The 14,711-nt window shown below is 35.0% G+C and overlaps 1 protein-coding gene across 1 annotated transcript in view; it reads right to left on the reverse strand.

Annotated features, from left to right (window-relative positions):
- Positions 1-252: 252 nt before the first annotated feature.
- The window catches only part of HELLS (helicase, lymphoid specific), a 36,743-nt gene continuing 22,284 nt past the window's right edge, over positions 253-14,711 (reverse strand). Inside the window, exons 12-22 of the mRNA XM_057531472.1 lie at positions 13,896-13,992; positions 12,421-12,582; positions 10,323-10,462; positions 10,081-10,219; positions 8,670-8,753; positions 8,471-8,590; positions 7,801-7,917; positions 7,289-7,448; positions 2,612-2,708; positions 2,379-2,455; positions 253-810 (exon numbers count right to left, since the gene is read on the reverse strand). Coding sequence (XP_057387455.1) covers positions 716-810; positions 2,379-2,455; positions 2,612-2,708; positions 7,289-7,448; positions 7,801-7,917; positions 8,471-8,590; positions 8,670-8,753; positions 10,081-10,219; positions 10,323-10,462; positions 12,421-12,582; positions 13,896-13,992 — 1,288 coding nt within the window. The 3' untranslated portion in view covers positions 253-715. The remainder of the gene's footprint in view (positions 811-2,378; positions 2,456-2,611; positions 2,709-7,288; positions 7,449-7,800; positions 7,918-8,470; positions 8,591-8,669; positions 8,754-10,080; positions 10,220-10,322; positions 10,463-12,420; positions 12,583-13,895; positions 13,993-14,711) is intronic.

A 14,711-nucleotide genomic window follows, 5' to 3' on the forward strand; every position in this document is an offset into this window, starting at 1 on the left:
TTTCTCTTGTTCCGTTCTTGGTGTGCATGGTACACTGCCACTTCCAATTTCTGGTCTTTTGTCAAGAACCTATAATTTCTTCCAGAGCCTTCTCTGCATTGACCCAAGGTCCAGCTGAAATCTTTATATGACATATGTGTATAGTACTAATGAATGAAAGAGTCACCATAATGTTGAATCGCAATGCCAGTCAAGACTTTTGCTATTATTTCACCTGAGCCATAATTTATCTGAAAAAATAATCTGATGAGATCATCTTGTAACAAACATTTATTTGGCAAACTATCTTATAGAAAGAGACCCTAAAAATCAAACCATTTCTTATTTAAACAATAGACAGTATAATCCCAATCTTTCCCCCATCCAAAGCCTACTCCATAACTGAAGTACCAAAAACCCATGAACTGTACTGCTAAAAAGGAGGGTGGGGGAAAGACATTAAACTTCCACAGGAAGACTGTATAAATCTGGCAGTGGTTAAGGACAGACACATCAGCCTATACCCAAGAGTACTATCGAGTCTGAAAAATTAACTGAAACTTACTATGAATATGTCTTTGCTCTTAATAAGGCTCAGAAACTTATGCAATGGTACAAGTTATATTATGTAAACTGATATAATCAAAGAAGTAGAGTGAAAAATTGGGATTTTAACACCAATACAGATCACTAGATGTAAACAAGAACTTTTTAAAGGCATTCTTTTAGCTCCAATTTAAAACAAACATTCAGGACTGGAATCTTCAGAATTTTCTAGTATCTTGAAAATCCCCATCTTCTCTTTAATTGGTCCTGAGGCATTCATCTGATCTAAGAGAAAAATATATAAACAAGTTTTTTTTTTTTTTAAGTATAAGAACTTAAAAAGAAATCTTAAAAGAGAGGTCCACTGTTTTTATGAAAAGTGAGTCATCTGTCCAAAATTTTCAAATCCACAGAAATGTGGGCCACTTTAGCAAAAAAGTACACTCTTATTAAAACTAGAACTGTCCTCCAGGGAACAAACAAACTGAAACATCAGTTTGCTAATCAAAATCACTTCTGCTGTATTTAAGATATACAGATACACAGCAATAAACAACACCAATCTGAATTATGTTCTCAGAGGTATTAAAAAAAAAAGCCCAATTACGGTTAGTTTAAAAGCAGGAAAGCAAAACACCATGAAAATATATCTTTATACACTCCCATAGCTAATATGAAATCTTTTACATTTTTGTCAATATGATAGCTATTGGAATGAAATCACTACTGGTTTTAATTTGCATTCTCTGATTTCTAGGGAGATTGAAGCATCTTTTTATGTTCGCTGGCTGTTTCTTTCTCTCCCAATAATCGTCTGCTCTTAAGTTGTCCAGTTTTCTTGTTGATATTCAGTTATTTATATATGATAAACATTTCCTGTGTGCCGTGTGCTGCAAATATTTGTGGTTTGTCTCTTATCTGTTTACGGTATTGTTTGTTTTTACAGAAGCCTTTAAATTAATAAAATCTATTAATCTCTTCATTTAGTTTGAGAGTTTTGTACCCTGTTTAAGAATCCTTTTCCTGGACTTCCTTGGTGATGCAGTGGTTAAGAATCCGCCTGCCAACGCAGGGGACACGGGTTCAAGCCCTGGTCTGGGAAGATCCCACATGCCGTGGAGCAAGTAAGCCCGTAAGCCACAACTACTGAGCCTGCGCTCTAAAACCCATGAGCCACAACCACTGAGCCCGAGTGCCTAGAGCCTGTGCTCCACAACGAAGAGTAGCCCCTGCTTGCTGCAACTAGAGAAAGCCCGTGCGCAGCAACAAGGACCCAATGCAGCCAAAAATAAATAAAAATTAAAATTAAAAAATTTATTAAAAAAAAAAAAAAAGGACAATGGGTAAGGGGGGTGAGGAGTCGGCCAATTCCGGAATGCAGGTCATTTTATTGGACAAATAACCCAGTTTTTCCAACAAATCGATGGCATGGAAAAACAAAAGTGAGGAGGGTGATACAGAAGAAAAGAGATATAGCAAACAATGACATTTGGATCCTGATTCAAACCGTAAGAAGATTTGAGACAACTGGAGAAATCTGGATATGAACTGGGTATTAGCTGATATTAAGGTTTTAGGGCCAACTCTCTTAAATGTAATAATGACATAGTGACTATGTTTAAAAACATGTTCTTCTCAGTAGAAGATGCCTAAGAAAGTGGCTATGGGTAAAATGTCATGAGTTTAACATTCTGATTAAAGAAAATGGCAATGAAATAAAATTGGCTAAATGTTGTGTACTATTAACGGCGGAATGAATTATCCACAGAGGTATATTATACTATTCTCTCTACTTATGTATATGTTTCAAAGTTTCCGTAAAAATAATAAGTAAAACCATGAGAGATACTTACCAAGGAGATCACTTCGATCTAACAACAACTCCAGATCTTTATCACTAATGACCTTCTCTCTTGATCCTTTTACTTCCCTATAAGGAAACAAGATATTCACATCTATATGATCTTTATCACTAATGACCTTCTCTCTTGATCCTTTTACTTCCCTATAAGGAAACAAGATATTCACATCTATATGATAAATCAAAACTATGCATTATATTTTTCTAAAATTAAAACAATCTTACCTTTCATAATCTCTAGATTTTAATAATTCCATTAATTCCTTAGGGTCTAAAAAGTTCTTAGATTGATTTAATCCAGATTGACCACCTTTGAAATGATCTAGAAAAAATTTTCAAGAAATTCAAAACACTCAAAATTGCCTTTAAAACCAAAATACAGTACATTACAAACCAATCAGAATGCCTTACATTAAAAAGGACAGACAAACCAAGTGTTGGTAAAAAAAAAGAAAAGCAACTGCAATTAATCATACTTTGCTGGTGGGAGTGTAAAATGGTTGGGGAAAAGTTTGGTAGTTTTCTATAGGTAAACATACACCCACTCTAAGACCAAGAACAAATACATACATATGTCCATAAATATTTGTATAAGAGGAGCTTATGCATAAGAACCAAAATCTGTAAACAATTCAAACATCAATCAACAAAAGAATGGATGAATTATTCAGCATTTTGTTTGTTTAAACTGCAGACTTCTAACACACACAACATAGATGAATCTCAAAATATTATGTAGAATATAAGTAGCTAGGCAAAAAAAAGAATACATACAAGTGAATCCAGGTATGAAGTTGAAGGAAAAACTAACCTATATGACAAAAATTGGAATAGTGGTTGCCTTCTAGTGAGGGGAAGGGAGCCTCGGAAATGAATAGAAAGGGAAACTTTCTCGGATGTTGGAAATGTTCACTACCTCGATCTGGATAATAATTAATTGAGTATATACACTTGTTATAGACATCAAGCTGTACACTTAGCTGGGAATTTTACTGTATGTATATTATACCTCAATAAAACATTGTCAGCATTTTAAAAATTCCTTTCAAATTGTTCTCTGAAATTAGTCTCTAAAATTACTAAAAGTAAAACTTGGGAAAATAAAACTATAAACCGTACCTAATTTAAACCAGATTCAAAACAAAACAGAATTTATTTCATAATTCAAGTCCCTAAAAGCAGCACAGGTGAAAAATTTTTAATTTGCACAACATCTTATTAGGACCAAGTTCCTTTTTCCTCCAATGGAAATTCTAACTACAATCTGAATGCTCCATCAAATCAAATTAAAGATGTCTAAAGCCTAATCCACAATTTCCCTCAAAATGAGATATACTGGAGAAAGTATTTGCAAGTAGAAAAGTAGCATAAAATAAATTGATAGCAATTTTCAACATTATTATGATTTTTCTAGGCTTCAAAACTTATATAAGATGATTTTCAACTTTTCTTATGGCAGCCATCAAGCCATTTATCCAACAGAATTTTATATTGAATAAATAAAAGCAGAACTCCAAGGAATATCAGGGAACAGACCATAAAATGCCAATGCCTCACCCACTTCACTTTCCCTATCCTCAGAATCTTATCTAGATTAAAAAAAAAAAAAATACTGTGTTTTTAATATTCTGTTATTGAAACTATGAAAAGGGCATACTGGAGTCAAATATTTTTGAAATAGTGGGTTCAACAAAGTAAACAGATTTTATTGTAGCACTACTTCAATATACCTTTAATATTCTAATATTTAATATATTTTACTTGCAAGAAGAGGCTTAGAAGTTTTCTTAAAGCATTTTGGCACACAAATCTCTTATCAAGAATAAACAGTAGGGGCTTTCCTGATGGTGCAGTGGCTAAGAATCCACTTGCCAATGCAGGGGACACGGGTTCGAGCCCTGGTCTGGGAAGATCCCACATGCCGCGGAGCAACTAAGCCCATATGCCACAACTACTGTGCCTGTGCTCTAGAGCCCGCGAGCCACAACTACTGAAGCCCGTGCGCCTAGAGCCTGTGCTCCGCAACAAGAGAAGCCACCGCAATGAGAAGCCTGTGCACTGCAACAAAGAGTAGCCCTTGCTTGCCGCAACTAGAGAAAGCCCATGCACAGCAACAAAGACCCCACGCACAGCAACGAAGACCCAACGCAGCCAAAAACAAATAAATTAAATAAATAAATTTATTTTAAAAAAAGGATAAACATTAACAATAACATCATACTCAACAGTGAAAAGCTGAAAGCTTTTCCTAGAAAATCAGGAGCAAGACAAGGATGGCTACTCTCATCACTTCTATTTACACAGTATGGGAAGTTCCAGCCTCAGCAGTCAGACAAGAAAAAGAAATAAAAGGCATCCAATTGGAAGGGAAGAAGTACAACTATCACTATTTGCAGATGACACAATACTATATCAAGAAAAAACTAGTCTCCACAAAAAACTGTTAGAGCTAATAAATGAATTCAGCAAAGTTGCAGGATACAAGATTAATTAATATACAGAAATCTGTTGCATTTCTATACATTAATAACAAACTATCAGAAAGCAGAAGTAAAAAAACAATCGCATCAAGAATGAAATATCTAAGAGTAAACTTAACCAACGAGGTGAAAGAAGCATTGGAAGAATTAATATTGTTAAAGTGTCCATACTACCCAAAGCAATCTACAGATTTCATGCAATCTCTACCAAAATACCCATGGCATTTTTCACAAAACTGGACAAGTAAGCCCAACATTTGTATGGAACCACAAAAGACCTCTCCAAAACAAAAGCAATCTTGAGAAAAAAGACCAAAGCTGGAGGAATCATGCTCCCTGACTTCAGACTATGCTACAAAGCTACAGTAATCAAAACAGCATGGTACTTGCACAAACACACACACATAGATCAATGGAACAGAATAGAGAGCACAGAAATAAACCCAAAGCACTTATGTTCAAATAATCTATGAAAAGTAGGCAAAAACATACAATGAAGAAAAGACAGTCTCTTCAAAAAACTGGATAGCTACATATAAAAGAATGAAACTAGCACATCTTCTCACACCATAAACAAAAATAAACTCAAAATGAATTAAAGACCTAAACTAAGACCTGAAACCATAAAACTCCTACAAGAAACTATAGGCAATATATTCTTTGACATTGGTCCTAGCAGTATTTTTTAGATCTGTCTCCTCAGGCAAGGGAAACAAAAGCAAAAAAAATAAACAAATGGAACCTAGTCAGACATAAATGTTTTGCACAGTAAGGAAACCATCAATAAAATGAGAAGGCAACCTACTGAATGGGAAAAAATATTTGCAAACTCTATGTCTGATAGGGGTTAATATCCAAAATATTATAAACAGCTCATACAACTCAATATCAAAAACCCCAAACAACTGATTAAAAAACTGGCAGACCTGAATAGACATTTTTCCAAAGAACATCTATAGATGGCCAACAGGCACATGAAGATGCTCAATATCGCTATTCATCAGAGAAATACAAATCAAAACCACAATGAGATATCACTTCACACCTGTCAGAATGGCTATCATAAAAAAGTCTACAAATAACAAGTGTTGGCAACAATGTGGAGAAAAGGGAACCCTAGTATGCTGTTGGTGGGAATGGTGGGAAAACAGTATGAAGGTTCCTCAAAAAGACTAAAAACAGAACTATCATATGATCCAGCAATTCCACTCCTGGGTATATATCCAAAGAAAACAAAACTAATAATTTGAAAAGATACATGCATCCCAATGTTCACAGCAGCATTATTTACAATAGCCAAGATATGGAAACAACCTAAGTGTCCATCAATAGATGAATGGGTAAAGATGAATGATTAAAGAGAAATACAAAATGGAATATTATTCATCATAAAAAAGGATGAAATTCTGCCATTTGAAATGTGCATGAACCTAGAGGTTATTATGCTTAGTGAAATAAGTCAGAGAAAGACAAATACTGTATGTTATCACTTATATGTGGAATCTAAAAAATAAAACAGATGAATAACAAAACAGACTCAGAGATATAGAAAAAAAACTAGTGGTTAGTGGGGAGAAGTGAGGGCAAGGTAGGGGTAGAGGATTAAGAGATATAAACTGCTATGTATAAAATGAATAAGCAATAAGGAGTTTTGTACAGCACAGATAATGACTTTATAAAAATACAGTCATTATTTTTTTTTTAATAATTTTTTTTAATTTATTTATTTATTTATGGCTGTGCTGGGTCTTCGTTTCTGTGCGAGGGCTTTCTCTAGTTGTGGCAAGCGGGGGCCACTCTTCATCGCGGTGCGTGGGCCTCTCACAATCACGGCCTCTCTTGTTGCGGAGCACAGGCTCCAGACGCGCAGGCTCAGTAGTTGTGGCTTACGGGCCCAGTTGCTCCGTGGCATGTGGGATCTTCCCAGACCAGGGCTCGAATCTGTGTCCCCTGCATTGGCAGGCAGATTCTCAACCACTACGCCACCAGGAGAGCCCCAGTCATTATTTTTTAATAACTTTAAATGGAGTATAAGCTATAAAAATTGTGAATCACTATGTTGTACACCTGAAACTAATATAATATTAGAAATCAACTATACTTCAATAAAAAGTTTCTTTTTTTTAATGAAAAAAAGAATAATCAGTAACATCATGTCAATCCCCATGACAGTTTAAGATATGGCACTATAAAAGTATACTTGATACTCTTCACTGCCCCATTGTTCCTCATTTTAGACGCTAGTATTTTTCATTATGTCTATGGTCACACCAACCCAGCTTAGGTCTTCACAGCTCCAAATTCCCCACTGCCTATTTAAATCCTGCACTGATTTCTTTTATAAAGAAAGTAACAATAACAAAAATTCACAACACACAATAGACAACTTAAGCAAAAAAAAGTACTACAAAATGTTATTTACTTTTGTGGATGATCAACTTTTCCAGTTTTCTTTTAGCAGCTGCTCTTTCCACAATTTTCTGATCAATAGTATTTGCTGTAACAAGACGATATACAACAACTGGCTTTGTCTGACCAATTCTATGACATCTATCCTGGGCCTGAAGATCAGACTGGGGGTTCTTAAAGTTAAAAAGAAAAATAACATTTAACAGTTTAAGGTTAAAATTACTTAAACTCATACTATGTGGGTAAAGTCAATGAGCATGATCCAATCAGAATCTTTGTTTAAAAAGACTGATTAAAATTGAGTTAAGGTACTGTTTAAGTGCCTTAACTCAATTTAGACTTCTAGAGTGACTTCAGTGATAAAGTATGTTCAAGTCTTTACACACTGGACACTGGACAAAGAAATGATTTTCATCTTAAAGTAGATACCTTTTCAAAACAAAAATGAAATTACAAAGTGTACAACGAAAGATTAAAAATTCAGAATGGAAATATAATCAGTATATTGCTACACTTCCAACTTACCCAATCACTATCATAAATGATAACAGTATCTGCTGCAGTCAAATTAATGCCCAGACCACCAGCTCGTGTACTCACTAAAAAGATAAACACATCTGGATCTGTGTTGAAGCTGTGCATCTAAAAGCAAAAGGGATGTAAACATAAGGAAGTAAGAAAGAAAGAAACTATTCCTGCCTGGAATGTGGATATAGAGCTGCATATTAATCAGCTATCTTATAACCGTTTGTTTACCAGCAAAGGAAGGGGGAGGGCAGTGGTGTCCCAAGGGATATAATAAGCCAGCATTCTTCAAGCTGGGCGTGATTTCTTAAGCATCCATAGGACTTCTGATGTGGGATAAATAAATACTGAAAGCCACAGCAGCCATAAAGTTGAAAATGACGATAAAATTATCAGACTCAACTCCCATGAAACAAAAAAATCATGATCATGCCTATTGCCCAGGTTGTGGCAATAAACCAGAGGCCCTAGGATGTAGGTCCTTTTTTTTTTTTGGCCGTGCCATGCGGGATGTGGGATCTTAGTTCCCCAATCAAACCTGCAGTGGAAGCACGGAGTCTTAACAACTGGACCGCCAGGGAAGTCCCTAGGTCAATTTTGAACATTACTTCAGAAATCAAGACAGGAGTTACAAAAAAGAATTAAGTATGTATGACATAAGCAGTCTTACATTTTTTTCTCTCTCTGAATAAGACATGGATCCATCAAGCCTGCTAAAGTTGAAATTTCTAAAGTGACAATAATCCATCAAAATGTCCAACATTCTTGTCATTTGTGAAAAAAGCAGCACCTGAAATTTAAATATATCTTAGTATCTATACTGATGAATGAAGAATAAACAACCAAAAATCCAATCAAAAGTACCATACCTTATGACCTCTGGTTTTTAGTTCTGGCAGCATTCGATCCAAAATTAAGAATTTCCCAGAATTTGTTACCAACTCTTCATCAATCTGAAAAGTGGGCAAAGAAAGGAAAAAAAAATTGTCACAACAACTGCTAATAATTTGTTTTTGTCAAAATAAAAACCATGTTAACAGTTTAATTTTCAATGACAAATAAGTCCCTATAAAACTTTTTAAATTGACCTTGTTATTTTATCTTTTTAATCAGAAGATAAAAAAGGAAAAGGAAAGACATACTCAAGGAAAGACATACTCTACAATTTAAAACCAATGATTTCACAAAAAACAAAATTCGGTTTAAGTGTGTAATCTATCCTCCCCACCCCTCTCCCCAAAATTTTGTATAACAGAACATTAAGTTCAAACTTACTTAATGTTGAGGTTTATTCTTTATAACTGAGTACACTTTCAACCAAATGCATATGAAAATTACTGCTAAAACTCTCAGTAGAAATTAAAGAAAGTATAAGAGCTTATAAGCAACCTAAGTATCCAAGATGAAATTTTTAACCTTCTGGTGAATATTAATTACCTTCAGAGATTATCTTCTTCCTTACTCAATGAAAAGCTTTAAAGCAGTGGTTCTCAAATAGGGGCAATTTTGCCCTCCACCCCCAGGGTATATATTTGGCAGTGCCTGGAAGATACTTTAGGTTGACACAACTGGGGGAGGGAAATATTTTGGCATCTAGTGACTAGAGGCTAGAGATGCTGGACAAATGGCCTATAGTCCACAAGACAGCACTTCCTTAACAAAGAATTATCTCCCCCAAAATGTCAATATTGACAAGGGTAAGGAACCCTGCTGTAAACTAGTACAAAACAGGGTTATTGAGGGTTACTGAGAACTGATTTCCTTTACTACTAGGTTGTTTTTCCATCAACTGCCTAAGAAAGCAGTTTCATTCATTTAATCTGAAAGCCCACAAATCAACATAACTTTTTGCTCTCTTCTGTGGCTATTTGTTGAGATTTAAGCAATGAGCAGCCAGACTGATTTTGACAAGCTGAATACTAATTAAAAGGAATACTGAAAAGGTGACAACAATCTCCAAAATAGACAGCAACTAAAACACAGAGTGGAAATCAACTGTGTTACTTAAAAAGTTATATTTCCAATATCACTCTACATTTAGGAGGATTCCTAGCTGTTTACATAAAATATATAAATAAAAATATTAGTTAGCTTACATATAGAAAACCACCTTTATTCTAACATTCATAAAGTTCTCTGAATTTGGGGGGAGGAAGACAATCTTCATATGACAAACATAACAGTATTTACTGTAAGTAATAATAATAATTAAAAAAATGACTTTCACCCAACATAAAAAGTTACAGAAATCAAAACAGTATATTATTAAATAGTATTCACCTTAAACTCTTGAGTGACCGGGTCTATAGGGTACTCAATCAAATATGGATGATTACAGCACTTACGAAGTAGCATCATTATATTCTGCAGCTTCAGATTAACTTCAGATTCTATAGGGATATTTGTTTCCACAACAGCTCTGCACAAAATATATAATCCATGAATATGACACATTAAAAAAAAAAAGAAAAAAAAAAAAATCACAGTTTAAAGAATACTTAAATTTATTTTTAAACTCACACCTTTCTCGGTCTACCTCTGGCTGTATTTGGCTGATGAGTTTTTCCAATTCATTAGGGAAATCATCTATTTTGCTGTAATCTATTGACTTTCTCGTTCGCCGTTTTGGTCGTCCAGTGGGACTCAGCTCAACTGTTTCTTTCTAAAACAGTAAATTAAAGAAATATCTTTTTAAAAAGCTATACTCTTAGTTATTTGTAGTGAGGTGGATGAACCTAGAGTCTGTCACACAGAGTAAAGTAAGTCAGAAAGAGAAAAACAAATACCGTATGCTAACACACATATATATGGAATCTAAAAAAAAAAAAAAGGTTCTGATGAACCTTAGGAGCAGGACAGGAATAAAGACGCAGATATAGAGAATGGACTTGAGGACATGGGGGTTGGGGGAAGGGTAAGCTGGGACGAAGTGAGAGAGTAGCATTGACATATATACACTACCAAATGTAAAACAGATAGCTAGTGGGAAGCAGCTGCATAGCACAGGGAGATCAGCTTGGTGCTCTGTGACCACCTAGAGGGGTGGGGTGGGGGGGTGGGAGGGAGACCCAAGAGGGAGGGGATATGGGGATATATGTATACATATAGCTGATTCACTTTGTTATACAGCAGAAACTAACACACCTTTGTAAAGCAATTATACTCCAATAAAGATGTTAAAAAAAAAAAGATGTTAAAAAAAAAGCTATACTCTTAAATTCTATACACACACACAAAGTGGGGTATAATATTTTTATGTACAAAATGTTTTAACATATAAAGAAAAAAATAATTTTGTCTGTCATCATCAAGTTTAGTAATTTCCAAAGGCACAAAATCAAGGATCCATAAACTATAGCCAAATGTAAATTTTATCCTGTGAAATTTAATTGTTTTATTAACACTGATGACAATATCTGGAATCAGAGTTAATGCATTCATATCTCAATGGAAAACATTAAGGATGGATAAAACTTCTGAACTTACATAAAGGAATTTAATAGCTTTGGGCTGAAATGAGGCTCCATGTATCTGCACTACAGAGGCTATTTCTTTGGATTGAAATAATACTGCAATGAAATTCCTCCCAACAGGCAATTACTTTAATTTTCTAACAGTTAAAAAGCCAGAGATTCCCTTTAATTAAAATGAAAATGGGGGCTTCCTTGGTGGCGCAGTGGTTGAGAATCTGCCTGCTAATGCAGGAGACACGGGTTCGAGCCCTGGTCTGGGAGGATCCCACATGCCGCGGAGCGGCTGGGCCCGTGAGCCACGGCTGCTGAGCCTGCGCTTCTGGAGCCTGTGCCCCGCGACGGGAGGGGCCGCGATAGTGAAAGGCCCACGCACCACGATGAAGAGCGGTCCCCGCACCGCGATGAAGAGTGGCCCCCACTTGCCGCAACTGGAGAAAGCCCTCGCACGAACCAAGGACCCAGCACAGCCAAAAATAGAATAAATAAATAAATAAATAAATAAATAAATAAATAAATAAATAAAAAAAGAGAGAGTCTCTTAATAAAAAAAAAAAAAAGAAAATGGGATAACAGTCTAATGGTTGTACAAAAACAGAAATGCATGATCATAAATACTTTGAAAAGAAATACACAGGTCCATGGCAAACAGTCAAAAATCTGGACATCTGAACAAGATTTAAGGGTCTCCTAATCTTCAGTTATAAGATAATCACATTCCAATTCAATTTCTTGTAATATGGTGGGTAACTAAAAAAGATATTTCTTTCAAATAGAGGATTTTATTAAATTTTTTGGCTACCAACAACCTCCTGTAAAGGGATTGTGTATTTGGGGTGACTGGTCTAGTTGGCAAGCCCTTAGTATATTGTGTGCTTGTTCAAATGTATTTCCAAGTCCATCCCCAGACAGTATTTCAGATGACTATAAAGCAATTAATGCAGGAACCATCACTTGAATTTTAGTAGGACCACAGAATTACTAGGAGACAATTTTTGCTATTGGCCTTATGCCTTATATTCCAGTTAGAAATTCACCCTCAACAAGTCATGAAAACAGGTGATGAGCCTTATATAAGACTGAAATCAACCATGAAATTTTCTATGCCAACTGTCATTTACAGGTAGGTTATTTCAAATCCACACTCTACCTCGCTGGATCCAAACATGTTTGCAATTGTACGGTTCACAATGGCTGTGTAAAAGATCTCTTGTTTCTTTGAAAGTGGTGCATAAACAACTACTTCTCGTTTAGGAGGAACTTCAAGGGCAACATCAGATTTTAGTCTTCTCAATAAGAAAGGTGTTAAAATCTATAATTTAAACATGAATAAACATATATAAACATTAAACATTTTTGTATTTTCAAGGAATACTCTCCCAAAATACCCTTTTACCCCTTCTTCCTCTTTTCTTCCTATATTAAACTATCACATCTCAAAAGGTGATATAAAATATTTCCTTGAAATTTGCCAGACGAAAAACCACCACATGACAAACTCATAGTGTTTATCTGTAACATTTTACAACTTATTAATTTTTCAAAAATTCTAGTATAACTTGAATATTTTAAAAAGCAGAAATAAGAAGGTGGTATCTGTACTTCTTAAGGATAAAGTTATAGCCCACAGTTTTTAAAAGTGAGGTTTCGAATTAGTAGAAAACCAAAAAATCAACTGACCCAGAAAAGTAGGCATGAAAAGTTTCCTTCTATAAGTTCTAAAACTTCAGACTTAAAACTACTCTCCTTCATCAGCTGTGATGACAAGAGATTTCCACATTTATAAAACAGAGAAGAAATAGGTAATTATATCATTATTAAACTGCTTAGGTTTTTAAAAGAAAATCAACTTAAAAAAATCATTTTATATCCTTTATAGGCTTACCTTTAAATTAGTAATTAATTTACATATAGATTAGGGCTCTGTATTTAAATACCTCAAAGGTATAGAGCCAAGCATAGAGAGACTTTAATTTTCCAGAGAAAGAGAGAACATTACCAGTAGTTTAAGAAAAAAGTATCTGTAGACAACAGCCCAGACACAAATATACCTACCGGCAACTATCAGAAAAAACGTGCAAATGATTTGGGGAAGTATGATTTGGGGTGTTATTTTTACTTTGATTTCTGTACTGTCTCACTTCAAAGTCAAAAAAACTTTTTCAAAAAGATTTTGAATAAAATTGTCAAAGCACAATTGAGAAGCTTTTCAGGCCCAACATGAAAACTAGGAGACCTTTGAAAGATTATGTTTGTTTAAAAATAGATAGGATAGATGGAGTTTGTATAAAACAGTAGAATGGATCATACAAATAAGTAAATTATGCAACTATTGTTGGCAAACATTGCATAAAAATTTTCATTTTTGGCTGACAAACACGTCAGTAACCATTAGGGGTAAAATGAGTATACGTGAAAAGGACAAAATTTTGAAAAGCACTTTACTTCTGCTGTAACGCCATGAGACCTCTAGCGGAGGGAAAAGGGCAGGAGAGTAAGTTAAATTTGGGGGTGGGGGGGGGCTCACTTTTCAAATTCTACCACAATGGGATGAACAGGTAATTTCTAGGGTTCCTTTTTCATTCTATGAGTCTCTAGTAAGCAGAATAAGAAAAAAGTCAAAACCTGGTGCAGCATATGCAATACATTCTGTTCTCTTTCTTTAGCAATAATATCTTCAGCAGTTTCAGACAGACTAGTGATATCAAACCAAGATTCAAAGCTGTAAAAGAAAAAAATTATTACAAGTTAACCTAACACATAAATCAATTATATTAACATGATATATGTTTTGCATTTTCAACTTTGTATTAATCTGTGTATTATGAAGCAGATATTTTCTTAAAGGGAACATTTTTTCTGATTTATAAATATATTATCTTTTTTTTTTACATCTTTATCAGAGTATAATTGCTTTACAGTGGTGTGTTAGTTTCTGCTTTATAACAAAGTGAACAGCTATACATATACATATACATCTATCCCCATATCTCCTCCCTCCCTGCGTCTCCCTCCCACCCTCCCTATCCCACCCCTCTAGGTGGTCACAAAGCACTAAGCTGATCTCCCTGTGCTATGTGGATGCTTCCCACTAGCTATCTATTTTACATTTGGTAGTGTATATATGCCACTCTCTCACTTCGTCCCAGCTTACCCTTTCCACTCCCCATGCCCTCGAGTCCATTCTCTACATCTGCATCTTTATTCCTGTCCTGCCCCTAGGTTCTTCAGAACCATTTTTTTTAAGATTCCTATAAATATATTATCTTAACAATACTATGAACATCGAATAAACATTAAAGTACCCGTTTTTCCCTCTTTTTTAAAGGCAGACTTCATTAGGATATGTCTGGAGTCTTGGAAGCATGACTATCTCATGTTCTCCTACAGATGGACCTTGAGATGGGTCCTCCTCTATTGGGGAATGTTGTCCTCTACGAC

Source organism: Balaenoptera acutorostrata, chromosome 16 (genome assembly GCF_949987535.1).
Source record: "Balaenoptera acutorostrata chromosome 16, mBalAcu1.1, whole genome shotgun sequence".
Taxonomy (NCBI): Eukaryota; Metazoa; Chordata; class Mammalia; order Artiodactyla; family Balaenopteridae; genus Balaenoptera; species Balaenoptera acutorostrata.